The sequence below is a fragment of the Aplysia californica genome, unplaced genomic scaffold (assembly GCF_000002075.1).
Source record: "Aplysia californica isolate F4 #8 unplaced genomic scaffold, AplCal3.0 scaffold00082, whole genome shotgun sequence".
Lineage (NCBI taxonomy): Eukaryota > Metazoa > Mollusca > Gastropoda > Aplysiida > Aplysiidae > Aplysia > Aplysia californica.
The window spans coordinates 96,476-109,906 of NW_004797352.1; the positions used below are offsets into that span (position 1 = coordinate 96,476).

General features: G+C 40.1%; 1 protein-coding gene across 1 annotated transcript in view; it reads left to right on the forward strand.

Moving 5' to 3' along the window:
• LOC101853687 (insulin gene enhancer protein isl-2a) overlaps positions 1-7,612 on the forward strand; it is a 35,880-nt gene extending 28,268 nt beyond the window's left edge. The window contains exons 3-4 of the mRNA XM_035968778.1: positions 5,444-6,035; positions 7,524-7,612. Of these exons, the coding sequence (XP_035824671.1) occupies positions 5,444-6,019 (576 nt within the window). The 3' untranslated portion in view covers positions 6,020-6,035; positions 7,524-7,612. The remainder of the gene's footprint in view (positions 1-5,443; positions 6,036-7,523) is intronic.
• The last annotated feature ends 5,819 nt before the right edge of the window (positions 7,613-13,431 follow it).

Here is a 13,431-nt window from a genome sequence, read left to right on the forward strand (position 1 = left end):
CTCTTCTTTTCAAAAAGAAGAAGCAACGAAACAAAGAACAGAAAAAAAAAATCAACTGACGGATCGTTCAATTACCGTTTTGCGTCAGTTCATCCTACTGGTAAGCCAGCTCAGCACACTACCGATTCCAAGTTCTTTGATTTCGTCTTTTTTTGTTCGGCTATCAAGATGTAGCGCGGACTGAGCTGTGTTCTAGTGTCGGCTCTGTCCAAGATACGGCTCAAGTATAGTCAATAGTCGTAACTCTTAAACGTTGATGAATGCAAGCAGCCAAGCGCAGAACTCTTAAGTGGGTGCGGAAGTTGATGTGAGGTTGAATTTCTTTTTTTTCTTTTGAACTGATTTCCGACTTCCATCACGTTGAAATTATCGTCATTGTCGTGCGGGTAAAAGATCTTTAGACTCGTAACCTTGTGACACATTTTTATTACGAGTGCATTATATCGACGGTGAACCATTTTATTATTTAAAAGAGCGTGATTTTGAAACCTATTTTCAGTAATCTTGGTATTTGAGAAACTCAATCAGTATTTTTTTATTTTTTTATTTATTTATTTTTATTTTGCTGGGAAAGGGGGGAGGATTGAGGGTGAGGGTGTGTAATAATTTGACGTTCTTATATTAAAAAAAGGTCGGGGGTTTTTCTTGTCAATTCCATTTCCTCAGTATGGAGATACAGTATTACACTAGAAAAACTTGTTTAAATTTCTGAATTGTGCCACCCTGAAGGCAAGGCCCACTGTACTGAACATTTTCTTTTCCTGAACGAATGTGATTCCCTATGTTGTTTAAAAGATAAATAACTAGAACCTGCCTGTCACAGCTCGCATTTGTTGACTGAAGACGATGATGGCGGTAAGGGAAACATATACCCGGGATCGACAGAATGTCAGATTTTTTTGGATTTTTTTTTTTTTAAAGAAAAAATGTACGGAGCTCTGGGTTTTTTTCCAGTGAGGATTTTTTTTTAAATATAATTTTTTAATAAATGTGTTTATGTGCATGCTATGATGGATTCGTGTACCCGTCAGAAAATGACCGAAGCGGAAAGAAAACGAGATACAGGGGGTGGGAGAGGTCGACAAAATTGAGAGAGGATACCTACAGAAAGAGAGAAAGACAGGGTGAGAAGACAAAAACTTTGAGAAGAAATTGGAAGCTAAGATGAGTAAAAAAAAACTGACACATAAACAGAAAACTCACGTGCAGAAACAAGTGAGAAATTGGCCGAGAGACACCCCCCCCCCCCCCCCCAAAGAAAAGAAAAAGGTTAAACAAAATAAATAAATAAATAAATGAATAAATAGATAAATAAATAAATAGATAAATAGATAAATAAATAGATAAAAAATTAAGCGTGAATGAGAGAAGTACGAGGCACACATAAACAATTCATAGATTAAATCTTTCTTTCTTTTTTTTTTTTAAACGAACACTCAAGAACAACCGAATCTTGGGCTCTTTTCTCTCTACACTTCTTTCACCTGAACCGCTGGCTCGCCAAATTAATGCAGAAATTGGCGTGAAAACGGGTTTTTGTACTAATTTGCTTTTCATTGCGCCCAAAGAGGCCAGGTTGTCTAGAGGCTCGAGTCGTCCAATTTCCGGTCGGAGCGGAACTCGCCCGGAGCCGGGGCCCAGAATTGCTGGGAGTAATGGGAGGAAATTAGAGCTCCCGTCGCTTACAATCGCTCGTCAGGAGTAAGGAAATTTTCATCGGATCAACACATCGTGCTGGCCCGACAAAGGATTAAGCTTCTAAACTAAAAAAAAAAAAAAAAGAAAGTAATAAAATAAAATCGTTTGTGGTTGGGATATGGTTGGCCAAGGGGGGGGGTGAGAAAGAAAAAGGGGGAGGGGGTGAAATAAAAGATTTCCCCCCTCTTACCTCAATCCTGGTTATGTTCCTCGAGAAATATTACTGGAAATGGAAAGTGATGGCGTATAAAAGAAAGAAACCAAGGAATGTGTTTGTGTGTGTCCACAAAAGAGGCGGGTGGATTTTTTTTAAGGGAGAGGGGGAAAGTGGAGTAGCGAGGGAGCGCTAGCGAACAAAATCATAATAAAAAAGAAAAGAACAAAGAAAAAAACCCAAGGAAAATCCGGCTAGTCGGCAGGTAAGAGGCTGGATCTTTACATTAGCTATGATTATATACACATCGAGCGGCCATTGACCATATTAGCTCTGATCCCGGGTCTCGTAAATTTAGTTGGGCGAGAAAGAAAACCCAGACTAGAACATTGTCCTCCGCGCATTAGGAGACTAATTGTCGGGGGAAGAAAGATTTTTTAAAATGTTTATCGTTAGATCAATTAGACTGATATAAGTTAAAATGAATAGTGTGTATGAACATCCGTTACTTTTACATTAACTAATCAAGCATACATAGATGTACGGTATGTGTTTAACACCCCTTTCAACGCCGTACTCTTATTACCGTAAGAAGTGTATGAAGACATATCAACACACACGAATTTCCTCGAAAATTTGGAAAGTGTTTTCGCAAGAGTTGTTCTTGAAGGGCTCTCTAACTGTAATATTATGTTCGTGTTAAAAATTTATAAAGCAAGAGAGGAGACGAAAAGGGAAAAGTGGATGTTTACTCTAACTAGAGTTATATTGCCTGTCCAATGGCGTTGTTCTGTATAATTTGTATATAAAATAGTCCGACAGAGGGGCAGTCACAAGTCTACGTCACAGGATGACATTTTTCAAAGGGCATCCGTAGGGTATTTTGATATTGATCGCACTTTACGTTCCGAGATAACACTTCCAAACAAGCAGAGAGGTGCTACGTTTCTGTCTCAACAAAAACTCGGATTTTTTCTTGCATATCAAAGAAAGCCAGCCAGTTGAGTGAGATAATAATGCGATTAACCCGAGAGTCGCCAATGGGAAGGGACCAATATCGCAGTAATGATATTAATAGTAATGAAATAGCTTTTGGCATCATAAAGCGAAAAATCTTTGTCGAGACCTTGGCTAACTTTACAGTAGAGCCGTTGTATACAAGATGTCCTTCTGTGGAACCCTTCTCTGGTGATCTAATTTGATTCAACCCTTGCGTTTGATAAAAAATACTTCTTTACATGAAAAGGGACTAAAGGAAATGAGAGTAAAATCACAGTCTCAGCCATCGAGCAGACTTAATGCTTTTAAAAGTCAGCTTTCTTATACACCTCTTGTTAGTGCAAGGAGCTCCGAATCGAACATAGGTTGTAGCCCCAAGCCCATTTGCCCTTTCCTTCTTCCCCACATTTAATAACCTAATGTGTTCATTATATCAATCGGATTAAGGGACAGAAAGAAAAACATCCAGGGATGATACTCGATGGGAAAGAAGAAAATAAACATCTTCATCAATCGTCATTTGCTTAATGAAATCTGATGCTTGGTGGGAAATCGTAGCTGGCTAATCCGAGCGTCAGGGAGCTCTAGAATGATTTTCCTTCCTCTTCGTTTGGTTAAGATGGCTTAAGCTTGTTGAAAAAATCTCGACTTCCCGTGGTTCCGGAGATTTTTAACCAACGAGGACACTGCATGAGTGTAGGCTGTATTTATGGTCAGATAGAAAAACCCTTTCTTTGAGAGTAGTGAGCGCTCACTCGTTTTAGAATATCAGAAAGTTTCTAGACAGATTGCTTTCTTGACGTAACAAAACCAAAAAAAATTCAACATAAAAAACAGATGAAGTAAGTATAAGTTGTTGTTGACTCCACCTTTAGCTCGCATAGTTTATTTGAGACGCGGTACTTACATTGGTAAGTCCTTTTACAATAAGACTGAGTCATTATAAGAAAGCCAAGAAAATCCTTTCGAAATATTTCACTGGATTCTTGTGAGACTCAAACCTGGGATCTCTGGATTACGAGGTTAGTGTCCTAACAGTTACCCGATCTTGCGACAGGTGTAGGGATAATGAGATAGTTAAAAAATTGAGAAAATAATATGGAACACACCACAAAATTTTGTAATGAAGGAAAACGCCACACCCTACGCTAAGGCAGCTTTTCTTTTTCTAGGAATATGTTTGGTGTCACGACAAAAAGGAAAAAAAACATGGCATAGATTAACGGTTCCACGAGTCATATAGCAAACCCACTGAAAAGTAATCAAACAAATAAACCCGTTATACAGGGTGCCCACTACGGCTGGGATCGGCCGTTCGGACCGATCGCCCCGACTCGATCCCCTCAAAAACAACGTGTTTGTTTTCAGTTTCAGTCGATCGAATCGGGCGATCGGCCCGATCCAGCCGTAGTTGGCACCGAGTACATGATCTCAAAATTTGGCCATCTTGTATTGAACTGCAGTTAGCTTCAATCATTGGACACACAACACCACCCATGATGATGAGGGGGCTTAAGAAAGGGAAACCCAGAACGCAGGAGTTTTCACACCGCACCCGTGCACTGAGACCACCGACCGTAGTGGTAGCTCACAATACAAGCAAAGGGCGGTGCTGGGACACTCGCCGTTGTCTCGCGGGGGATCTGAAACAAACGGAGACTAGAGAGCATGACCTTTTCCAAGAACGCTGTCTCACCAGTGTCAGTGAAGTCCGCACGTTCGTCTTGGCCGCGGAGTGAAATCGTAGAAATTAATGACCCGTTGCATGATGGGGCACAATTGGTAATTTCTCACTTGGACATGGGTTCGGTTGAATGGGATACTCTCTCTTTCCCTCATTTGTCATCGTTTGGAGAAGGTCGTGTTGGCAGCTCTGAGCGGCGTTTGGGGTCACTGAAGAATGGCGGGTGGGAAGACTTTACAATGTTGTGTCCTTGTCGTGGTGTACGGTCGCTATAGCGCGTGTCACCGTTTCCATCTTTTGTTGTTGTGGATGTTACTGCGGTTATCATCATCATGATGATGATCATCATCATCATCATCATCATCATCATCATCATCATCATCATCATCATCATTATTACGTAATGAGTAGTAGCTGCAGTTAATTAATTCCTGACACATTCTAACTGTGTAACTCGACTGTGTGTCTTTGGGGTATCCCAATTATTAGCGAAGAGAAAAGCGCTTGATACTGGCAAGTGAAATGACTATTCATTGCTCTAGTTACGTTCTAGTAGAGATAAAATCCATATAATTTTTAACCAGTCGCACCGTGGGATGAACTGTTGAAGAAACTACAATTGGTATCAGACAAGGGAAGTAGAAGAAAAAGAAGTAGAATAGAATTTATTTTCTTATCACAATATTTATCGAAAAGCGAATTCTTGAAGGACGCCCCTGGTAGTTCCTACTTCTTTTTCACTGCTGTTGTTTCTGTCTATCTTATTTTTGACTAGCACTATGTGTCACTGTGCTTCTCTTTAATCAAATAATAAACTAACAACGAACAAACCAACAAAAATAAACAAACAAGCAAACAAACGACATTGTATTTCATGGTGCTAAGTTGCTGTGTCTTTTCTCTTCCAGAACGGCGGAGGTCTAAGTCGTCCCCTGCAGGGTGTGCCTATGGTAGCGTCCAGCCCCGTGCGCCATGAGCCGCCTGCCGGGATGCAGGGCAACCCCGTGGAGGTTCAGAGTTACCAGACGCCATGGAAGGCGTTGTCCGAGTTCGCCATGCAGGGAGACATGGACCAGCCTCACGCGCCCTTCCAGCAATTGGTGAGCAACAGCAGCATCAACAGCAACATCCTCCACCACCACCACCCTCCTCAACATATCAGTATTGACAACAGTAACGGCACTTTTCTATCTCAACCTCCAGCTGAGCTTAATAATTTCAACTTCCTAGGCTATGGCCACCATCCTAGTCATAATAACTTCTTCGATAACTGTTGCCAACCCCAGCCTTTAACGCTGCAGCAGCAGCAACAGCAGCAGCGACACCGTCAATTCCAGGCTAACCTACACGACCATCACCTTCCCAGCGAGCAGCTACACTCCAAATGCCAAAACGTCAACGAAAACGACGATGATGTTGACGATAGCAGCACGATGACGATGGATGAGGAAGACGATACGGTGGTTTATCTAGAGGATCAATGATGCTAGTCTTTCAAATGTGAGGACCTTCCAAAAATTGTCGAAAGCCAAGCTGCTTGATATGTGTTCCCCCCTCCTGGTTTCCATTAGCCTTTATTTCTTTCAGTTTTATTGAACACCACCGTATCGTCAACCCTTCATTCATGGTCTTTATCGTTTCAATGCGATTTTAGTTTGCTGCTTCGACCTGAAGTCCTCTATCATTCTGTAGATCGCCGTTATAGCAATCATCTTTGCTGTTTCCACAATGTTCCTTTTTTCCTGCTTGCTCAATTACGCTTAATACCTTCCCGCACATATTTTGTTTTCCCTTTGGTCCTATGTTTAGAGGTCATCAGCTTGAAAGGAGTATACTTTCTATGCCAGCGTGTCAATGATTTGACAGAGGTCTCTCCTAATGATATCTCCCATGCCAACACTTTTTTTTCTTTTGTCCATAGTCTCTCTCTCTCTCTCTCTCTCTCTCTCTCTCTCTCTCTCTCTCTCTCTCTGTCTGTCTGTCTGTCTCTTTCTCTTTCTCTCTCTCCTTCTCACTCTCTTCCACTCTCTTTTATTTCTTTCGTTCTCGCTTACGCAATACACAAACGGTTCTTATCTGTGTGCATTCACCTAAACGCGGATGCCTTATTTGTAATTATAATTAGTATGTTGATATTTTAGTCATTACTATTCAAAACAGACAATCTTTTGCACATTTATTTTATTCACAGGAAAATTTGCGCCTCAAATCTTTTGTATTTAAAGCTATTCATGTCCTGAAATAAATATATCACTCACATGCCTTCCCAACTCAAGCAAACAAATAAACACAGAAAAATAAAAAGCGAGCTTATGATTATAATAACATCATGGTCTGGTAGTTTTATTTCTTAGCTAATTTTGTTTACATATTTTCCTCGTCACCTGTCACCTCTTTATTCTTAAGCTTCAAAACTTTTAGTCCCTTAGATTTTCCTCCATCCTGCATCGTTGGTTTTTTTGGTTTTTTTTGTTAATTTGATATCAGTGTTTATGTGCCCAAGTTCTCTCCCTCCTCCTGCCGTGTTTACGTTGGAGTTACTGGGTTTCTGTTTTCTATTTGTGTTTTTTCCCCATTGTTCGTTGTTTGTGTTGTTCTTTTCTGCGGTGTGGTATTGAGTGGCGGTCGTATCTATAATGTGTTTCTGCTGACACTATTGTTGCTGTTGTCAGTGCTGTTATTATTATTGTTTTTGTTATCTGTTGTTGTTGTTGTTGTTGTTTTGTCCTTAGCTGTTTACGTTGTTTGTTATTTTTGTTGTTTAATCGCCAATGCTGTTGCAATTGCTGGTATTATTGTAGTTAGCCTGTTGTTGTTGTTGTTGTTGTTGTTGTTGTTGTTGTTGTTGTTGTTGTTGCTGTTGTTATTTAAAAAATTAATTCCTTAATTTTGTAACCTCCCGATTGTTATCAAAGACAGAAGTTGCAGGTCGTTTCCGAAACCTCTCGACTAACTTCCGTTTTTCTGTCTTTTGTCCACTCCCTACAGATGTCCTCTTTTGACCATATGGACCCAGGCATGCCCAGCCCGCCCCCTCACGGCGATATGATGATGCACCCTGGTCTGGGCGGGTCCCCAGGGCACGGTGAGATGATGATGCATCGCGGCTACATGCACTCAGATGACATGGTGGGCTCTGTAGGCTCAGACTTCTCGGGCACACCCTCGGAGATGTCGCACAGTCCCATCTCACATTGACGCGAGGGACCCTGGGTAGGGCGAAGACAGCAGCCGCCCTCCCACAGTACGCCGATTATGACGGAAATGGTTCCTTCATCAACTTTGACCCTTCACCCCGGAAGTAGAGGTCGTAGAGTTGGACTACGCCATGACCGTGAGGGCCTCTGACGACCCCCGTGCCCTATACGCGGAAAATGTCTCGGAAGGCAGGGCTGTCCAATCTCCAGAGAAATGTTGTCAAGAAAACTGTTGTTTATGACGCATGCATATCGAGAGCCAATGTGCTACATGGTTTACTTCCAGATGAGCACATGTGCGTCATTTGGCAGTTTCGTTGACCTCCTCTTTGGCGTCTAAGCCAGGCAGAAGTGATATCATTAGACCACCGGCAGCCAGTGGCTTAGATCAACTAGACTAGAAACGTTGAAAAGAGACTGGACTCCTAGAGATTATTCAATTGGACATCCTATGTCCTAAGGATTCTATCGTGTGTTGTTTGGTTCCATGCCACTATGACTCAGGTGACGTTTGCTTTTGTGGTGAGCTGAAGGGGATAAACTTTTTACGAGTGTTGTGCTCAGTTCATTCACGGCTCCGGGCAAGTACTAGCTTCTACAGTCAATGTTTGGTTCTGACGAACATTGTCATAAAGTAACACATAACCCAGTTTGGCTTTAGAATGCGGTCTTAATAACTATGTCTCTGTAATTGGAGAATTGGGAATCTTTTTCGCAATTTATCGTTTCAAACGAGCTCAAACTGCACTCATTCTTGAAATGCTAAAATACTCGCATGCACCAGAATCTGACTTTTTCCTTGACCGAAGTGTAACAATAAACTAGGTAGGGATACATAAGCATCCAGCTTTTTTGGTGGATTGAAAGATTGTGGAAACCAGTGAGGGCATTCTAGTCAATGTAGACACCCGCTCATATTTGTCTTACCGTGAAAATGTGCACTCAGAAATGGCCCTTACTAGCTATATCACAGAAATCTAACGTTGGGCTGGAAACAAGGTACACTTGGTATGCACATGATGTGACTTTGTGAAAAGCAAAATCCTTACATAAGATTGTTCTAAAGGTTTTAATTGAAGGGTTGGGAGAAACTACAACATAGATCCTGCATTCTGGTTTCACACAGACATAATCCTTCAAAACAATTGTTAACGACGAGACGATAGAACACTTACACAAACTTGAAAATACATGAAACTTCCAGTAACACGACAAAGTGTAAGATGCTCATCAATTATTGGTTTTATTTCCACTACCTTTGCTTCAAGTCTAAATCTTTTAAGACTTTCGCGAAACAGTTTTTGAAATATGAAATTCTCCTCGTGTTCTGATTCTGAAATCGTTGTGTGTTTCCTTGTATGTTTGTCTTTCTTTACATTTTTTCTTCTTTCTTCTCAGCTTTTCCTCTTCAATTTATCGTCTTTTAGTGGAAAAACTAATTCTAGTTATATTTCCTTAAGAATACTTAGCCTAAAAAAGCTACTCACACTTACTCATCTGTACGTGTACACACAAACAAAAACCATCTGTACGTGCACACATATACACAAAAAACAAATCAAATTCACACAAAATACACCCATAAATCAAACATTTAAAGGATAGGATACAGGAGAAATGGGCAAGAGGAAGACTGACAAAAGAAAGGATTCAGTAGTGAAATTAAGATGTAACTAATGAAGACTAATTGCTCAATCTTGTAACTCTGTTATTTGCGATAAAAACAATGAAAAAGTTATTATGTTTTTGTGTATAATGTTTTTCATTGCTTACTCATTTCCCACGTGTGCGTTTTTATTGAATATGAATGTACATCATGACGATATATTTTATCATTAATATATGGAACAAGTTTTATCTGTTGAGATAGTGAAATGTAAAATATATTTGAATCGTACGAACAATGTGGGTAACATTTACCAGAATAATATTTCTGAACGTAACATTGTAAATATTTGTTTTACCACTTTTCATCGCGTACAAATTATTCTACATTTTTCATCGTAACCAACCAGGACAGAAATCGTTGTAACATATTTGTTTAACTGCTTTGATTTGAACCCAGTTCATACATGACTACATCTGTCCCATCATCCCACTGCTTCGTTTACAGTGAATTGTACACTGCGCTTATCATTACCGGCTGTGAACTATCATTTGTCTGTACTGTCGTTGGTTATGATTTTAACAATTTTTAAACCCGTCATTAATTATTCCCGCTTATCTCGACCATCAGTCATCTCTATTAAATTCATTTTCTGCCCTGTCTACAATTCAGTGGCTTATTGTGATCATGTCGTGTCCCATGTTGTCATTTCCATGGTATTTAGTTGTCGTTCGTAGGCGTCGTAACTGGATTAGTGTTTAAGTTTTATTTCATTCTGTACCTCTTTCATCCTTTCATTTCACCGCTGAGATTTTTACAAAAATTATTTCAAGCTTCATTATTAATGAGGGATTATAACTGTCGGAGAGGAAGGATATATTTTGTTGACTTTACTGGTCTTATTTTTCTCTACACTATTCTCCCCAAAGTCGGCCTACCGTTAGCTCAATTTTATTCATGCTGCACTACGGAGCGGACGGCTCTGGTTAGAATCCCCAAAGGGACCTTCTGAACTTTGGCTGCTACAGGGAGTTTTGAAGGATTCTACCTAGTTATGGGCTTGTTCCTGCCTGGGATGGACGTTAAATTCTGAATTCCTACTGCCACTTAATTGAAACTGCAATGTTGAAAAGTTCACAAACCCTATACAATGGCCAATGGCCACCCCAATCTAATAGTTTAGAAGACGAACTTTTTGAAGTCCCAGCTCAAGACACAGAAATTTCGTTAAAGGTTTCAGGTTTTCAATAGTTATCACTATACTACTCACGCATCGATCTGTAAACCAGTAAAAAGAAAGAAGTGTGACTTTGAAAAGTAGAACGACTTAAAACATATGACATTTTTGTTTTCTTTTTCACTAAGCTTTTTCTTTAAAACCGAGAATTACAAGTAGTGTAACTCCTGTCTTCTCTGATTCACGTATTCATTTTGGTCCGTTTAAATCATCATCTGCTAAACTATTAATAATAGTTGTGAACCAGAAAACTTCGAGAAAAAAATTATTTTAAATTGTTTTGTCTCACTGTAAAAATTAATGCACTAAACCAACACCGTTTGCAATGTTCTCTGACGTTCCGCACCAAAGCAGACGTCCGTAGATCCGTGTGGCAGAGTCGGCGCTGATGAAGTAGCGTACACTTCCCGAGACCCTGGCCTGTCCCCCTGTCGTCATGTAACGTGTCCCACTTGAGCGCCGACGGTGCCTGGTCCGTGTGCTGGTCAGCCAGTGACCACTGACAAATGACGAATGCTCGCGCTTCATTAGGCGCAGATGGCATTAATTCGCCATGACATCCGGAGGGTCCGGGCTAGGCAAGGCTCATTTATTGTCCTCGCAGTCCGGCCGCAGCTGCTGGGGACGAAGCTGGCTTGAAAACTAACGTTGACAACTAGAAGGGAGCTAGGGTTGGGGGCAGGGTGGAGGGGGGTGTCATGGCGTACTCTTTTCAGACTGATGGCTTAGTAGTCGAACGTTGCATTCCAGATTTTGATGGAATGTCCACCTTTTCCCGTTATATACCCCTACAACAGCATGCAGAAATACTTTTCAATTTTAAATCCAACCGCTTGTAATAGAGATCGAATTCAGCCCGTGTATCTTTCATCAAGAGAAAGGGAACAGAGGTGAAATTCAGTTTAATCCTTTTAAAAAAATTATAATAGTAGAATATACTCTTACTCTCTCGGGTTTTATATTCAAATTAATTATTGATGCATTGTTATCAATGTTAACATCGTACTAGGCCTAAGCTGCTGTTGTTGCGGTTTACGCTGACAGAGAAAACGTTTCATTACTAGGATTACGTGAGCAGAATGTACTGTCTGTCTCACAGCAACAACCGTATGTAGCGATAGTGTAAATCACAAGTAAAAGTAATTGACAGGGTAATAATAAAATAATAATAATAATAATAATAATAATAATAATAATAATAATAATAATAATAATAATAATAATAATAATACATGTAATAGAAATAATAATAACATTAATAATAATTGTTACTATTATTATTATGTTTTATTATTGTTGCTGTTATTATTATTATTATTATCATTATTAGTATATTATTAGTATTATCATTATTATTATTTTTATATTATTATTATTATTATTATTATTATTATTATTATTATTATTATTATTATTATCATCATTATTATTATTACTACTAGCACCGCTGTTATTGTTTTTTTTATTGTTTTGTTGGTATTATTATTGCGGTTTCTGGTGTTTTTCCATTGTTGTTGTTCCTGTTTAAAAACACAAGAATGCTCAACTAGCAAGAGAAAAAGTAGAAGTAAAAGAACCGACTTAAACTAGAGTATCGTGACTAACATGATTTGAAATCGAGGGTCCGGCCGTGCCTCATCAACTCATTAGTTATGTGTGTGTTTGCCACCTGTCCGCCATTAGTTGCCGTTACGCTCAGAGCGATATATAGGTCCGGGTCAGGGGACGGGTGCCGGGGCCGTCCGTCACTGGCCGCTTACGTGACTTGACTGACCTCACCAACATCAGCGAGCTGGGCTAGGGGGACAGGCGGGCAGTGCTAGGACTTCTACTAAGGTCCAGGAATAAAGAGATCACATGATTTTTCGGCGTGTTTGAAGATGTTCTAAAGAGGTCAGAAATAGAGTTGGGAGCAATCTACGGTTGATTGGAATCCCTTACTTACATAGGGAAATTGTGCGGTTGAAGGGAATTCCACACCAAACAGACGCTGATTCGAAGACGGAGCTTTAGATTCAGTATTGCTAGTAAAGATGATGGAAGACAGGAGAAACGAAAGAAAAGAGGCCATACATTAGAGTGTTATCGTACATGTACATTTGAAATTAGGTGATCGTGAATATTGTGATTAAAATGTTAGTAAACGAAAAAGGAAATGGAGCGTGTATTGCGGAGGGACAGGATGCTAATCCCACAAAAAGTCCTCGGAGTAAAACATTGTAATGATTAATAAATTGAAAAATGCGGTCTGAAATATTCATAGTTGGGTATGTGTTGAAGACTTGGTCAGTTGTTTGCTCTAGATTAGTGTTGGTTGTCTTTTTTTTATTTAGGTACCTAGCGCCCCCATTGGCACAATCTAGACCAATTAGGAGGCGGGCTTTGACCCTACCTGCCAGGGCCAACCCTGGGCTGAGAGGGATACAACGTCCCAGCAGAAACACCGAGATACTCGGGACCGGGAACAGACTCAGGGCTCCCGTATACGACAGCGAAGTGCCTGACAACTGCACCACAGACGCTTGTGTGGGGCTGTGTGAAGAGAGAAATTATCTTTATTAGTTTGATTCTTTCTTTATTCTCACTTTTTCTAATTAACGTGAATGAGTTTGGATTTATTTTCTTTTGGTGTTTTAGCTTTTGTTCTGATTTATTTCTATTTACCGCTATTTTCCCAATTCTGTGGTATGTGGGAGATAACTATGAGAACTCATGCTTGCTGTCTTGTGGCTGGTGCAAAGTGAAGATCGTAGCACTGATGTAATGTACAAACAAAAAGAGCAAGAGAGGGAGGAGAGAGAGAGAGAGAGAGAGAGAGAGAGAGAGAGAGAGAGAGAGAGAGAGAGAGAGAGAGAG